This window comes from Pelodiscus sinensis, chromosome 1, assembly GCF_049634645.1.
Source record: "Pelodiscus sinensis isolate JC-2024 chromosome 1, ASM4963464v1, whole genome shotgun sequence".
Lineage (NCBI taxonomy): Eukaryota > Metazoa > Chordata > Testudines > Trionychidae > Pelodiscus > Pelodiscus sinensis.
This window is the reverse complement of record NC_134711.1, coordinates 298,075,337-298,089,216: the sequence shown is the minus strand read 5'-3', so window position 1 is coordinate 298,089,216 and position 13,880 is coordinate 298,075,337. Positions and strand designations below refer to the sequence as shown.

Sequence of the window (13,880 nt, the reverse complement as noted above, 5' to 3'; positions counted from 1 at the left end):
TGGTAGGTATTCGGTCTAGAACTATGAAGAAGAAATGTTCTGATATTAGAAATATTACTTTTTAAAGTCAAGAGGGCTTATTGCTTACTCAAGTATTAATTTTATTCACATGCTAGCTATGGATCATGATGAAAATGTTGGTAGTTGCAGATAGAATGATGAATATAAAACTTTTTATTAAATTTAATAATACGCAGTAAACTTTTACAAAATAGAATCACTGTTTTGGTTTTATAAAAAAGGGAACAAAAGGAAATACTAATCTGTTCAGAGATTTTTTTTTCTTAATTGTTTTTAATTGTTTGTTTTGAGGTTTAAAATTAAAATATTATTTTTTAGTGGAGAGTGAGAAAAGAAGCTATGATGGGACTTGCACAGATATACAAGAAATATTCATTACAGTCAGAGGCGGGAAAAGAAGCTGCAAAACAAATTTCATGGATCAAGGACAAACTGCTACATATATATTATCAAAACAGTATTGATGACCGGTAGGTCAGTTTACTAGGTTTGGAAATTAGAGGCTAGTATTTTTTCTGTTTTTCTCATTCATTTCATGTAAGTGTTCAGAAAGTTGTTCGCTTTATTAATTTATTATTTTGATTTATACATTGCATGCATCAATAAATGTACATTTAAAAATACAGTAAAATCAAACACATGCAATGTCAGATGACCCTAAAAAGACTTTACCCCTGGGGTAAAAGCTATCCTCTAAACTTCCTCACTTGAAAGCGTACTGATTCCATTTTTCTGATCTAAAATAACTTCTTAATAATTTGATTCATATCCAAAGACCAATACGCTTGGGTCTAGTAATCCTAGTCTTTTTTGTATGGGACACTGATTGTAGGGATATTATGCCTTCTAACTCTGTTGTGATTTAAGTTCTGCTTGACACCATTGATGGGAAATAAGTGGCTTGCTTTCAGATTTCTAAACAACATCCATCTTGTGTAAACCTACCACTATGTTGTTCTGAGTACCTTTAAATGAATGTTTTAGTAATTTGACCACTTTGTAGGATCATTTTGCTGCTTTATAGCTAAAATTCCTTCTTAATATTCTCTTTCAGATTGCTTGTTGAACGCATTTTTGCCCAGTATATGGTCCCTCACAATTTGGAAACAAACGAACGAATGAAATGTTTATATTACCTTTATGCAACACTGGACTTGAATGCCGTGAAGTATGTTTTATATAATAAATATTAACCTGAATATACTTAACCTTTGAAGCACTAATAGGATGATCATGGTTACTTTAAAGGGCATATGGAGATCCTAAAAAATCTGGATGGAGTCCCATCGATTTGTCTTTGGAGTCATCCATGGATGGGGAATTTGAGTGGCTTGGGTTCTAGACCTGTTTCTGTCTGTCTTAGGCTTTGCCTACACTAGGCAGCTTTTGGTGATATAGCTGTGTTGACACAATCGTTTCTCTAAAAGTCAGGCTGTGTGGCCATTGTTTGTCAGCTCTTGCTGACAAAATACTTCCATCTGCAACAAGGTGGGTTCGTGTTGATAGCAGGAGAGCATTCCTGCCAGTAATGAGTTACTCAGTGGCACTTTTCATGGTAAAAGTTTTTTGTTTTTCATGGAGGTTGGGGGAGCTAACACCTGAACGACAAAAGTTTTGTCATTCAATAAACATACAGTGTCAAAATGTTATTTTATATGTATATAGATATATAAAAACTCAGGGCTTGAAAAATGTATATAACACTAAATAGACGACACAGCCTGCTAACCACAAATAGATATGAAAAGTGTTTTCAGGCGCCAAATCCCTTGTGAAAAGCAGGAGCCATTGTAACCTTTATAGCACTGGAAATGGGAAGGGTAGCATGGATTTTGATAAGGAGTACTGTTTCTGGATCATATTTACCAGCTTGGTCTCAATTACTCCACCTCTTCTTCAGCGTTCTGGCTGCTCAAAGGGGAGAATGGGGAAAGTAGTCTGTGGTTTCAACCCTTTCCCATAATACCTGCTTTTGGTAACTGCAGTGCTTATCTCTGCTGATTATAGTTTTCCAAAGCAGAAGAATGAATTTTACATGCTTATTTCACTGGTGCTTCCAGACAGGCCTGCTGATGGGAGTAAAGGGGAGAGTTTCTCTGGGGCCTGGCTACTCTAAAGGGCCTGAGGTTCCTGGCTACGACAGCACCCAGAGCTCTGGGCCCTTTAAATAAGGCAAAAGGATGAAGGGGGTGGCTCGGTGTGCTCCAGATAGTGCTGAGGGCTGGCTGTCCCAGCTGTGCCTTGTCTGACTGAGGCTTCACCCCTTCTGGGAGTATCAAGGCTCCACCTTCCTCGGTCTGGCATGGCTGTCGGCTCCCATGCCTTCAGGGTTTAAAAGTTGACCAAGAGTGATGTTAATTTCATTGTGCTGATGTTTGACCGTGTTTTGAGCGTTACAGCAACACTGGAACTTTATGCTTGCAAATTAAGGAAAAATATATATTTGGTTCACAGTTGGTAGGTTAATTTTGCCACTATACGGAACAAGAAACGTGATCATTTCTGAATAAAAGCTTTTAAGTGCTGCATGAGTCTTTGGTTAAAGCCTACAGACTTGTTATTTTTGTCTTGATCTTTTGTTTTGATAAGTGCTGCATTGCTGTAGCATGTATTAAAAGTTAGTCAAGTTTTTTTTTAAAAAAAGCTTAAAGATGTTTTTTAGCTTTACAGTAAGACCTGTTACATGATTTAAGTTGAAATATTCGGCATAGATGTCCTTACAACTTTATTGAAGTGAAATAAATAACTGGCTTAAGAGTAGAAAGATTTGTTTTTCCTGTATGTATTTTGGTCAATTACAAACAAACAGGAAAAAAAAAACCACCCCAAAAACCCACACCCTCCATTCTGCTGTTGCAACTAATGTTTTTCTGTAGCTGTTCATAAAGCTGTAGCTATACATATTACCATCTCTCTGAGCTCAGATTTGGTCAAATAAGAATTATTTCGTATTTTGCACCGCCCTTTTTAAAGGTGAAATAATTGGAACGTAAACCTCTGTATATACAAGTAGTCCCTTTAAAATAAAAGATAATTAAGCATCATACCACAGGGAAAACAGTTTTGTTTATAGTTTGAATTTGTGAATACTTTGAGCAAATTCTTGAAGATGCTCAGTACCTCAAGTTTCATTGAAGTCAATGGGAGTTAAGTCACTTGGTATATTATAGTGTACAGATATGTTAATGAGTAGCAGCTTCAGTCAGCTAATCTTTTTTTCCCTTCAGAGCATTGAATGAAATGTGGAAATGTCAAAATCTGCTACGACACCAGGTAAAGGACTTGGTCGACTTAATTAAACAGCCCAAAGTAAGTTCATTTGTTCCTTCAATTATTTTGTGGGTATGGTTTTACTTAAAGGAGCATGCTATTAATTTATGTGCAGAACCTGTTGTCTGTGACCTGAAATTTGCCATGCTTATTCTCAGTGGCCGATGTGAAATCTTTTGGAAACTCAAAATTCTGTCGGACTATATATGAATTAACAAAGTATGTGTCTGAGACAGAAGGAGGGTTTTTCAAAATGGTTGGAAATTTTAAAATATTAAATAAAAAGGGTTAAAAAATACTTTGAATTTTTAGATTTCCTTCCAGTGCTTAAAAGCCACATTTTGTAAGATTGCACGAGGGCTGGAAAATTAAGCAATGAAAAATGACCATTCTGTTTCTGATGGCCCAAACTGAGCGAAACATAAGAGAGTACACAAATATTAAAAACTTGCTTTATTTTTCATTGTTAAATTATTTAAGGTAGGATGTAGTAACCATTAAAGACATATTAATTGTCTTGACAATGTTCCTCCAATTTTTCTTTTTGAAAGTTGTTTGAAATTAATTTGGTTATTCCAAGGATTGACAATTCAGTCAGTTGTTAGAAATTTATATGATGATAGAAAAAGATATTTATTAGGAGATGAGTGAATCACATTAAATAGCTATTGTAGGTCAGACCAGTGGTCTATCTAGCCCAGTGGTGGGCAACCTGTGGGCCTGAAGGCCTCACATGACCCCATCAGGGTTCTGCGTGCAACCTGTAAGACGTTTTGTTTACCATTGCTCATGCACAGGATTTTCAGATTTCTCTGGTTTTCATCCATGTCTCTCTCATTTTATTTTATTTTATTTTTTGGACTGGTGTTACTAAAGTAACATGCACATAAAACAAGGGCACTTGAAGTGAGGTGCACATTGGTTGTACACAACATTGATTGTAAAGGCTGTGTGCTCCCTCTGCATCCAAACAAAACACTGCTTATGGTTCAGGCATCACACCCCGCAAATTCTAAGTACGCAAGCACAGTTAGCAAAACTACCCTATCCCGGGAGTCTTGATTAGATAGTTTTCAGAACATAAGAATGGCTACCATCCTGTCTTCTGACTGTTGGCAATTCCACGTGCCCCAGAGGGAATGAACAGAACAGGTAACGATCAAGTGATCCCTCCCCTGTTGCCCCTTCCTAGCTTCTGACAAACAGAGGCTCAGGGCACCATTCCTGCCCCTCCTAGCTAATAGCCAGGGCTCGCCAAACTGTGGCGAGCCCTGCTTGCCAGCCATGCTGTTCAGCGATCTGCGCATGCACAGATTGCCCGAACCCGGCTCTTCCGGGTTGCATTCTACTCGCCACGGGCGAGTAGATTGCATTATTTGTCAAGCCATGATAATAGCCATTGATGGATCTTTCCTCCATGCATTTATCTAGTTCTTTTTTTTGAACCCTATCCAATCTTAGCCTTGACAACATCCTTGGACAAAGTGTTCCATAAGTTGACTGAGCATTGTATGAAGAAATACTTCCTTTTGTTTTCCTGCCTGCTAACTATTCATTTCATTTGGTGGCTACCTTGTTCTTGTGTTATGGGAACAAATAAATAACTTTTCCTTATTTACTTTCTCCATACCAGTCATGATTTTATAGAGCTCTATCATTATCCCCCCTTAGTCACCTCTTTTCTAAGCTGAAAAGTCCCAATTTTTAAAATCTCCCTTCATATGGCAGCTGTTCCAAACACCTAGTAATTTTTGTTGCCCTTTTTTTCAACTTTTTCCAATTCCAGGATATTTTTTTTGATACGAGGTGGCCACATCTATATACAATATTCAAGATGTGGGTGTACCATTGATTTATATAGAGGCAATAAGATATTCGCTGTCTCATTCTCTATCCCCTTTTTAATGTTTTCTAACATTTTGTTTGCTCTTTGACTGCTGCTGCACATTGAGTGGTTGTTTTCAGAGAACTGTCCACAATGACTCCAATCTCTCTATGAATGGTAATAGCTAATTTAAATCCATGTCATTTTGTTTTCCCCATTTTAAAGTTGCTTTATTTAAAAAAAATTCAGTTACATTCCAATAGTAAATTCAATTTTTTATTAGTGCATTTATCCACACTATAATTTTTGCATGCTTGTTACTTAATTTTTCAATAATTTTTCATTGAGGACTAGTACCTTTTAAATGAAGGTCTTATTTGAAAAAAAAAAACTTTGAGTTTGGGTTATTTGAGAGCAAAAAAAGCATTTTGTAAAATTACATGACTGGTAGAAAAAAATGATTTATTTTGCTCCAGAGGGGTAGCCGAGTTAGTCTGTAACAGGAAAAACTTAAATAACAAATACACTAGTAATACCTTAAAGACTAACAAAACATGTAGATGGTGGTATGAGCTTTCGTGGGCGCAACCCACTTCTTCAGATGACTGGAATATTAGAAGTCCAGATCCAAGAATACATAAGGGGAGGGGGAAGGGAGATAAACTACAGCCTATACTGGAACAGAATACTAAATTCCAAGAGGCTCTGGGAGACAGACCCATAGTCTCTTAGGGTACGTCTACACTACAGCGCTAATTCGAACTAACTTAGTTCGAATTAGTTAATTAGAACTAAGCTAATTCGAACTAACGCGTCTAGAACTAAAAACTAGTTCGAATTAGCGTTTTGCTAATTCGAACTAGCATGTCCACATTAAGTGGACCCTGAACAGGGCTTAAGCATTGCCGGCAGGACATCAGAGGAGGACTTAGAGCATGGAGATGCTGTCTCAGGCTAGCCGAGGGTTGCGCTTAAAGGGACCCGACCCCCACCCCGGATAGACAGTTCTCAGGGGTGCCCCGCTTGAAAACCAGTCCTGGCTTGGAGTGCCCGGAGTGCCCACATTGGGCACATCACACCACTCGGCCATCAGCCCGGCTGCACTTGCCGCAGGCTGCCATCTGGCGAGAGGGGGCAATTGGGGGCTGCAGGAGAGCTTCCACCCCCAGAAGCCCGCAGAGCCAGCCCAGTCCTCCCCATCAGGGGCTCATACCCCATTCCTCCCTCACCTCCTTCCACTTACCCTTCCCTAGCCCCTCTTCTTGATGTACAAAATAAAGGACAATTGTGTTCAAAAATGGAATCTGTCTTTATTGAACAAAACTGGGGGAGACTGGGAAAAGGAGGTGGGAGAGGGGAAGCAAGAGGCTGGGAGAGGGGAGGGCAACTACAATGATCAGGGGTTGGGAACAGGTACCATATGAAGAGAGGCAAAATAGACTGGGACTTCTCAGCTTAGAAAAGAGGAGACGGAGGGGGGACAGGATAGAGATCTCTAAAAGCAGGAGTTGGGTGGAGAGGGTGCATACAGAAAAGTTCTTCATTAGTTCCCATAAAGAAGGACTAGAGGACACCAAAGGAAAGGAATGGGTAGCAGGCTTCAAACTAGTAACAGAAAGTTGTTCTTCACAAAGCAGAGTCAACCTGTGGAACTCCTTGCTGCAGGAGGCTGTGAAGGCTACAACTAGAACAGAGTTTAAAGGGAAGTGAGATCGAGTCATGGAGGTTGGGTCCATGGAGTGGTATTAACCAGGGGGTAGGAGTGGTGTCCCTGCCCAACGTTTGTGGAAGGCTGGAGAGGGATGGCACGAGACAAATGGCTTGGTCACTGTCTTCGGTCCATCCCCTCCAGGATCCCTAGGGTTGGCCGCTGTCGGCAGACAGGCTACTGGGCTAGATGGACCTTTGGTCTGTCCCAGGACGGCCATTGTAAGCTCAGGGTCGGGGGTCTCAGTGGACCCCCTTGATTTTCATGCACACCTGCTCCTGGGTGGCCAGGCTGGCAGCTCTCCTGCCCTGGACAGCCACTTTCCTGTGCCTAGTGCGGAGATCGTGGACAAGGTCCACGATGTCCGCACTAGCCCAGGCGGGTGCCTGCCTCTTGCGGTCCCGGGCAAGCTCCCGGGAGCCGCCAGCCAGGTCCCGGGAAGAGGGGGAGGGCTGGGGGGCAGCGGGTGGCTGGCTCGAGCCGTGCCAGGTGCAGGGTCTGCTGGCTGGGTGCTGGCAGGCTTGCACCTGGCACAGGCACCGTAGCCAGCCCGTGCCCCTTTAAGGGGTCCGGGGCCGGGAAGGGGGCATAGAGTTTCCCTGGTGTTGGCCAGAGTGGCCATCAGGGAAACCTGGGGAGGGCTAGCCTCCCACTAGTTCGAATTGAGGGTCTACACAGCCCTTAATTTGAACTAGCTAGTTCGAACTAGGCTTAATCCTCGTAAAATGAGGTTTACCTAGTTCAAACTAAGCGCTCCGCTAGTTCGAATTAAATTCGAACTAGCGGAGCGCTAGTGTAGCGCCTATTAAAGTTAGTTCGAACTAACGTCCGTTAGTTCGAACTAACTTTGTAGTGTAGACATACCCTTATAGACAACCACCTAACCTCAAGATGATTCTTATCAACAACCACAGGACATACCACACTAATACCAGCCCTGGTACCTTCCCTTGCAACAAACCCCGTTGCCAGCTTTGTCCACATATTCACTCTGCTGATACCATTATTGGACCTAACCAAGTGAGTTATAAGATCAAGAATACATATTCCTGCATATCCAGAAATATAATTTATGCTATCATGTGCCGAAAGTGTCCATCTGCTTTGTTCATTGGTCAAACTTCTCAGACACTTCGCCAAAGGATCAATGCCCACAAAACAGATATTAGACAGGATCACAAAGAAAAAACAGTTTCTTGCCATTTCAACCAGAAAGGACACTGTCTCAACAACTTAATTACCCGCATCCTGCTTCAGAAGCCTTTTAAATCTGCACTTGAAAGGGGATCCTCTGAACTGTCATTCATGCTAAAATTCGACACTCTACGCGTGGGTCTCAACAAAGACCCCAGTTACCTTACCCATTACAAAGATAGCTTCCCCAATTATCATCTCTAATACCTTTAGCTCACAGACATTTACCTTTCCCCACCTCTAATACCATTAGCTCAGACATTTACCCCTGCCTCCCCCACATCCCCATTCTGTTCTGAAATTTGATTTGTCCTTTTCATGTGTGTTCTTTTTTTTAAATTGTATCCTTTGGTTGTGACTCTTTTCTTCCATTATTTGATCTGAGGAAGTGGGTCTGGCCCACGAAAGCTCATCATCTAATTAAAGACTAACAAGATGGTTTAAGTGCTACATAGTCCTGTATTTTGTTTCAGCTACACCAGACTAACATGGCTACATTTCTATCACTATTCTGTTTGTAAGTTTGTGTGCTAATAACTTGGACACTCTAAGAGCTACTGCAACCAAAGTTTGCATGGGATAACCTTTCATCCAGAAGATGGTTTTAAGGCACTTTTGGACCCGATCGGGGTCCCACTCTGCCCCCTGCGGCCCCGGTCGTGAGCTGGGGCGACCCATCTGCATTTAGCCTCCCAGGACTCACAACCCTCATGCCTGCGAGGTTACATAAATGACCCTTTTTCACCCTTCCCCCCCCCCCCACTGTTGGCAAGCAGTGCCCCCACTTGCATACACACAACGGCTCGGGCACCCACCCTGCCCCCCGCGGCACATGCAGTCCTGGGCGCGAGCTGGAGTACCTCTCCCACATGTAACCTCTCCTCCACTCGGGGTCACTCCACACCTGCCACCCGCCCCCCTCCGGAAACCAAAACCACAGACAGACAGCCTTTCTACTGAGTTCGCTGGGCTTATCTGAGCAGAAGGAACCTGTGTGCCTGCTGCAGCACAGGGCGGAGGGGCTGGGTTAAACCCTCGATGTGTTACACTGCTGTGAAACCAGCTTGCTGCTGTTCGTACTGTGAGTGGGGCTCTTTTGTGTCTGGTTCCAGCCATCGGGATTAGATGTGAGCTCTGTGCTTTTGCTTGCCAAGGCAGGGCAGGTGGATCCCTGAGCCAACCTTGCAAAGAGAAGTCCCTTTGCTACTGGCCACATGACTGCGTACTGTTCTCCTGGGGGCTGGCTGCTTGGTCCTGGGCGGGAGGAGGGTCCTGCTGCTCTCAGAGGGTCAGGTGTGGGCCAGGAACCATCAGCCCCCAGGGTCTGTAGCTCTGGGGGTCCCCTGGCTCAGGGTCCCCTCCTTTGCTAAATTTGGTTCCTCCGGTTTCCCAAGCAACACCGGGTAAGTCCAGCTAATTGAGAATACAACAATAGCATATGCTTTTCAGTCACTCTCACACACAAATGCCATGCACACACAGTCCTGCGAGATGATGTGATAGTTACCAGTCCAGAGTGTGGATCCATCTAGTGGCCAGCTAGATGGATAACAGGGGGAGCCTGGCCTTTGTCGATTGTGATCTGATGCTCTCCTGGAGTTGGTGGCAAGACGAAGTCAAAGTTCCATGGCAAAGCATCCTGCTTTTATAATCCTTTCCTCTATGGATTTTATAGTGCCAGTCTGTGTCCGGTGTTATCTTTTGATGTTACCATTCCAAACATCTCCAAGAGAGTCATCCTGTCTTGGATTTAATCAGTTGTTTTCAGGGGTACCCACCCTTCACCATTAGAGCCGTCAATTCTGCCAGTCCCTGACCACGGGTACGCGCTAATGGTTTTTGTGACACTGAGTCAGTCTTCACAGTTGGTCTTCACCCAGTTACCCCCTCCTTTCCTGGCCATCTGGCTCTGACACCGACCTTCATACCTTATCTTTATGATGATACATTTCTCATTCACACAAACTGTCTTTCTCACCAGAACATTCAAAGGTATACAAACAGCAGTGTTTATAAAAAGCAAAAGGCATTGTAATTTAAACCTTATTCAAAACAATTCACATTGAAGGCCTGAGATATTCAATATTTCTAATCTCATTAACACAGTACCAAAATCCGGTCTCGTTACTTACTAAACTTTAAAACAAAGAAATGTATACAGGCAGTCCCCGAGTTACGCGGATCCGACTTACGTCGGATCCGCAGTTACGAACGGGGTTTTTCTCGCCCCAGAGGATGGGAGCGGCAGGATGCCCAGATGCGCCGCGGTCCTGCCGCCCGCGTCCTCCGGGGCAAGAAAAGCAGCTCCGTGTCTCCCTGGTCTGCTGAGGGAGCACGGGAGGAACCGTGGCTTTGCTCTGCATCTCGCTGGTCTGCTGGAGACCAGCAGACCAGGGAGATGGGGAGCAAAGCCTCGGAGGATGCCGGCAGCCGGACAGCGAGACCAGCAGACCAGGGAGACGCGGAGCAAAGCCGCGGAGGACCCCCCCAGCAGACCAGGCTTTTCTCCGGATGCCTGTGGTAGAGCAGCTGGGGCGCTGCCGGTTGGTCCCGCAGTGCCACTTTGGACGCTACTGGACCAACCCGGCAGCACCCCAGCTGCTTTGCCCCAGGCGTCCTGATTCAGCCGCTGCTGAAACTGACCAACGCTGACTACAGGAAGCCCGAGGCAGAGTTGCTCTGCCCCGGGCTTCCTGGAATCAGCCGCTGATCAGTTTCAGCAGCGGCTGAATCTGGATGCCAGTTCCGACTTACATACAGACTCAACTTAAGAACAAACCTACAGTCCCTATCTTGTACGTAACCCGGGGACTGCCTGTATTTAACTAAAGGGCTTAATTGATAAAATGTTAAATGTTACATTACATTACTACATTATTAAACCTAAAATGCAAATATAAAAAGATATAAAACTCTTTAACTCCAACACGTGGGGTGGGAGGAACCACTCCAGCCCAGTGGGACTGGAGCACCCCCCACTGCTCCCTGTCTTCTGAGGCCAGGCTAGAGTGACTGCCCTGCCACAGGCAGGGGCTGCTCCAGCCTGGACCTGTCCACAGTGCACCAGGGAGTGTTTCAGACAAGGGTCTGCTTTTGACAACCCCTACATGTGGGACTCCCAGGCCCACTGTGGACAGAGACTGCTACAGATGACCGGAGCAGTCCCTGTCTGCGGCAAGCCCCCTGCAAGGCTGGGGCAGCCTCCTGCTTTCAGCAGGCAAGGAGCTGCTCCAGCTCCCACCAGTTAGTAATTAATCAGAATCTGTATGCATCACCCAGTAAGGGTGGTGCTTAGCAGTTAACCGGTTAATCTTTCACTTACCTAGTGATAATGCCCCCTTTGCAGGTGTTACATATCATCTGTAGCAGAAACATGGGGTGGGGACTGTGGTGCTCCTTCTTTTCCTTCCCCCTACTGAGTCAATTGGGGGATTTGCCTTGATTTTGGTTTCTCTCTTCTCTCAGGTCAGACAGCTGAACTCTTTGGTTAGTTAGACAGAGAGGAGTCTCCTGCTTCTGGCAGATCAGCTTTGTCACCCTGGGCTGATGTTCATGAAGATGAGCAGACTCCATCTGTTCCTGTCTGTATGGCTTCAGCATGTTTTATTTCTTTCTGAAGCATGAAGATGAAAGGCTGCTTTGCCTTTCAGGTTACTGGTTCTAGAGCTCTCTGCATGGTGATGCTCTTTTCTTCTCGTGTGGAAGGGCACTTACAAAGTGTCAGGATCTTTCTTTTTGAAAAGGCATTACAGCAAATTACCACTGAATGAGTGGTTCATCTTTGTAAGTCCTGTACTCAGACATTTGGAAGAATCCAAGTAATTACAAAGGGAAAAGTATTTTCCCTACCCCCCAAAAAATACAAAATGAAAAAAAGAGGGAGAGAGAACCTGGAGAAAGTGGATCTTGGAGATGACAAAATGATCTGGATTCTGAGTGTGATTTCCACAACTTTTGACAAGTTTTATAGCTTCCATTCATCTAAAGAAGACAAGTGGCAAGGGCAAGTTTTCTTTTGTTCCTTGAGTTGATAAGGCTGTTACAGTGCTGCTAAGTAAGGAATCCTCAGTTCCTAGTGATCCTGATGTCACCAATTCAAGAGAGACTATTTAGGTTTGAAATATGAGTCTGCCCTGAAGAGAGTAATTCTCAATTCTTCCTAGTATATAGCTTCTCTAGTGAATTCAAGACTTCTTAGATTGTGATATTCTATCTCCTTTAAACTGTTATAGGCAAAAAATCTTTAGTGGTGACATTTTTGTCACTGTACCTACTTAGTCGCCAAAGTATGATGTACATCCTGGAAATGTAGAGGTTCAAAGTTATTCCCTTCTGGAGTTAGATTGCCATAGATGCACAGTGGTCAAAATTGTCCAATTAGATAGATATCTTATCTGTAAGGCCTATATAGGTTGGTTGCCTAGCTTTCTTTGTATTAGAAAAGATTTCCCCTAAAAGAATGCAAAAAAGTTAAATTTTCCTGGTCATGATTTTCCCCTCTAGCTTTCAGTTCTACTCCTATCCCCCTGTAGATTTCCTACAAGCAGGTCTGGATCTTGGTAATTGCTTGACTAGGACCTGTTGAGGATAAGACTGAGGCCCTTGTCTCACCCTGTAATTAAGAGCTTCATTGGGGGAAGCTTTTCTTATAAGGTAAGACTTATTTCTGAGATGACTTCTTTTCAGTTTCCTACATTGTCCTCAGCATTTTTAGGGATGTTTACTTTGGTTGCTAACTTTGCATATAGTAAAAGGACCTACCCAAAAGATGTGTTTGTGCGTGCCTGCAGCAGGAGGGAGGGAAGAATGCTTCAGCTTAATTGTAGTGTAGTGCTGATTACTTCACATATAAATCGCTTTCTTCTCAGTTTCATCAGAGTTCAGAATGAGAGCTGTGGCCGCTTTAAAGCGGAAACTCAAAGTGCTCCTTGCATGCTTTTTCAAGGAAATACAATTTTCATGATTTGGCCTTTAGTGTGATCATTCTCTTCCAAAAGAGTACTGGGAGCTGGAACTTAGCAACAGAAGTGTCCCCATTATGACTAAAGAGCCAATAAACCTGTTATTTCAGTGTATTATTGCAGATTTGAGAATGGATAGGAGCAGAAATATGGATTTCCTCTACTTGCAGATTCAGGTTTCTTCAAGAGTCCCATTTGGGAATATGCAACAAATCAAAACCTCTCTCTTTTGACCCAGAATTAAGTACAAGTTCGACCTCTCTGGTCTGTCACCCTCAGGACCTGACCGGTCCCAAAGAAGGGAGTTTGCCGGATCAGGGCAAGTTGGGACACCCAGCTCCACTGCCCCTCTGTGGCCCGCTCCAGGGTGCACTGGAACTCCACTGCTCAAGAATCTTAGAGGGAATCTTGCTCTGGGGCTTCTACTTTTGGTGACACACACCAAGTGAAAGTTTCAAACCAGGAGAACTTTTATCTGTTTTTACAGTTGTTTCACTTGTTCTTGTATAGCATTGATGCTAAACATTCCCCAGAGAAATTGTATAAGCCTGAATGAATGTCTTGTACTCTCCTTTCCAGTGTCAGTAAATATTGTATTTATTTGCAAGGAGAGCATGACTATTTCTAGTTGATTCATAGATTTGTTTAGCCTCTTTAAAGCTGAGCTATGTGTGGATAATATGCATTTTGGTGTATTTACTAGCTTGGATTGTTAGAAAGGATGAGAAGGGTAGTGTTAATGTTCTTATTTGATTTCATTTTAAATAAACATAGAAAGCATTGCTTCTTCTTAACTATGCCTTGTTTGAATATATATTTTCCCCACACCTATGAACTGTTTAAAATATGTATAGCTGGGTTTTTGTTTGTACTGGTGGTGCACATGCTCACACTACCTCAA

The 13,880-nt window shown here is 43.4% G+C and overlaps 1 protein-coding gene across 4 annotated transcripts in view; it reads left to right on the top strand.

The window, feature by feature from the left end:
• PDS5B (PDS5 cohesin associated factor B) overlaps nucleotides 1-13,880 on the top strand; it is a 254,198-nt gene that overhangs the window by 116,633 nt on the left and 123,685 nt on the right. For all 4 annotated transcript variants that reach the window (XM_075919194.1, XM_006134210.4, XM_006134209.4 and 1 more), the window contains exons 12-14: nucleotides 340-491; nucleotides 1,076-1,189; nucleotides 3,249-3,330. In XM_075919194.1, the coding sequence (XP_075775309.1) occupies nucleotides 340-491; nucleotides 1,076-1,189; nucleotides 3,249-3,330 (348 nt within the window). The remainder of the gene's footprint in view (nucleotides 1-339; nucleotides 492-1,075; nucleotides 1,190-3,248; nucleotides 3,331-13,880) is intronic.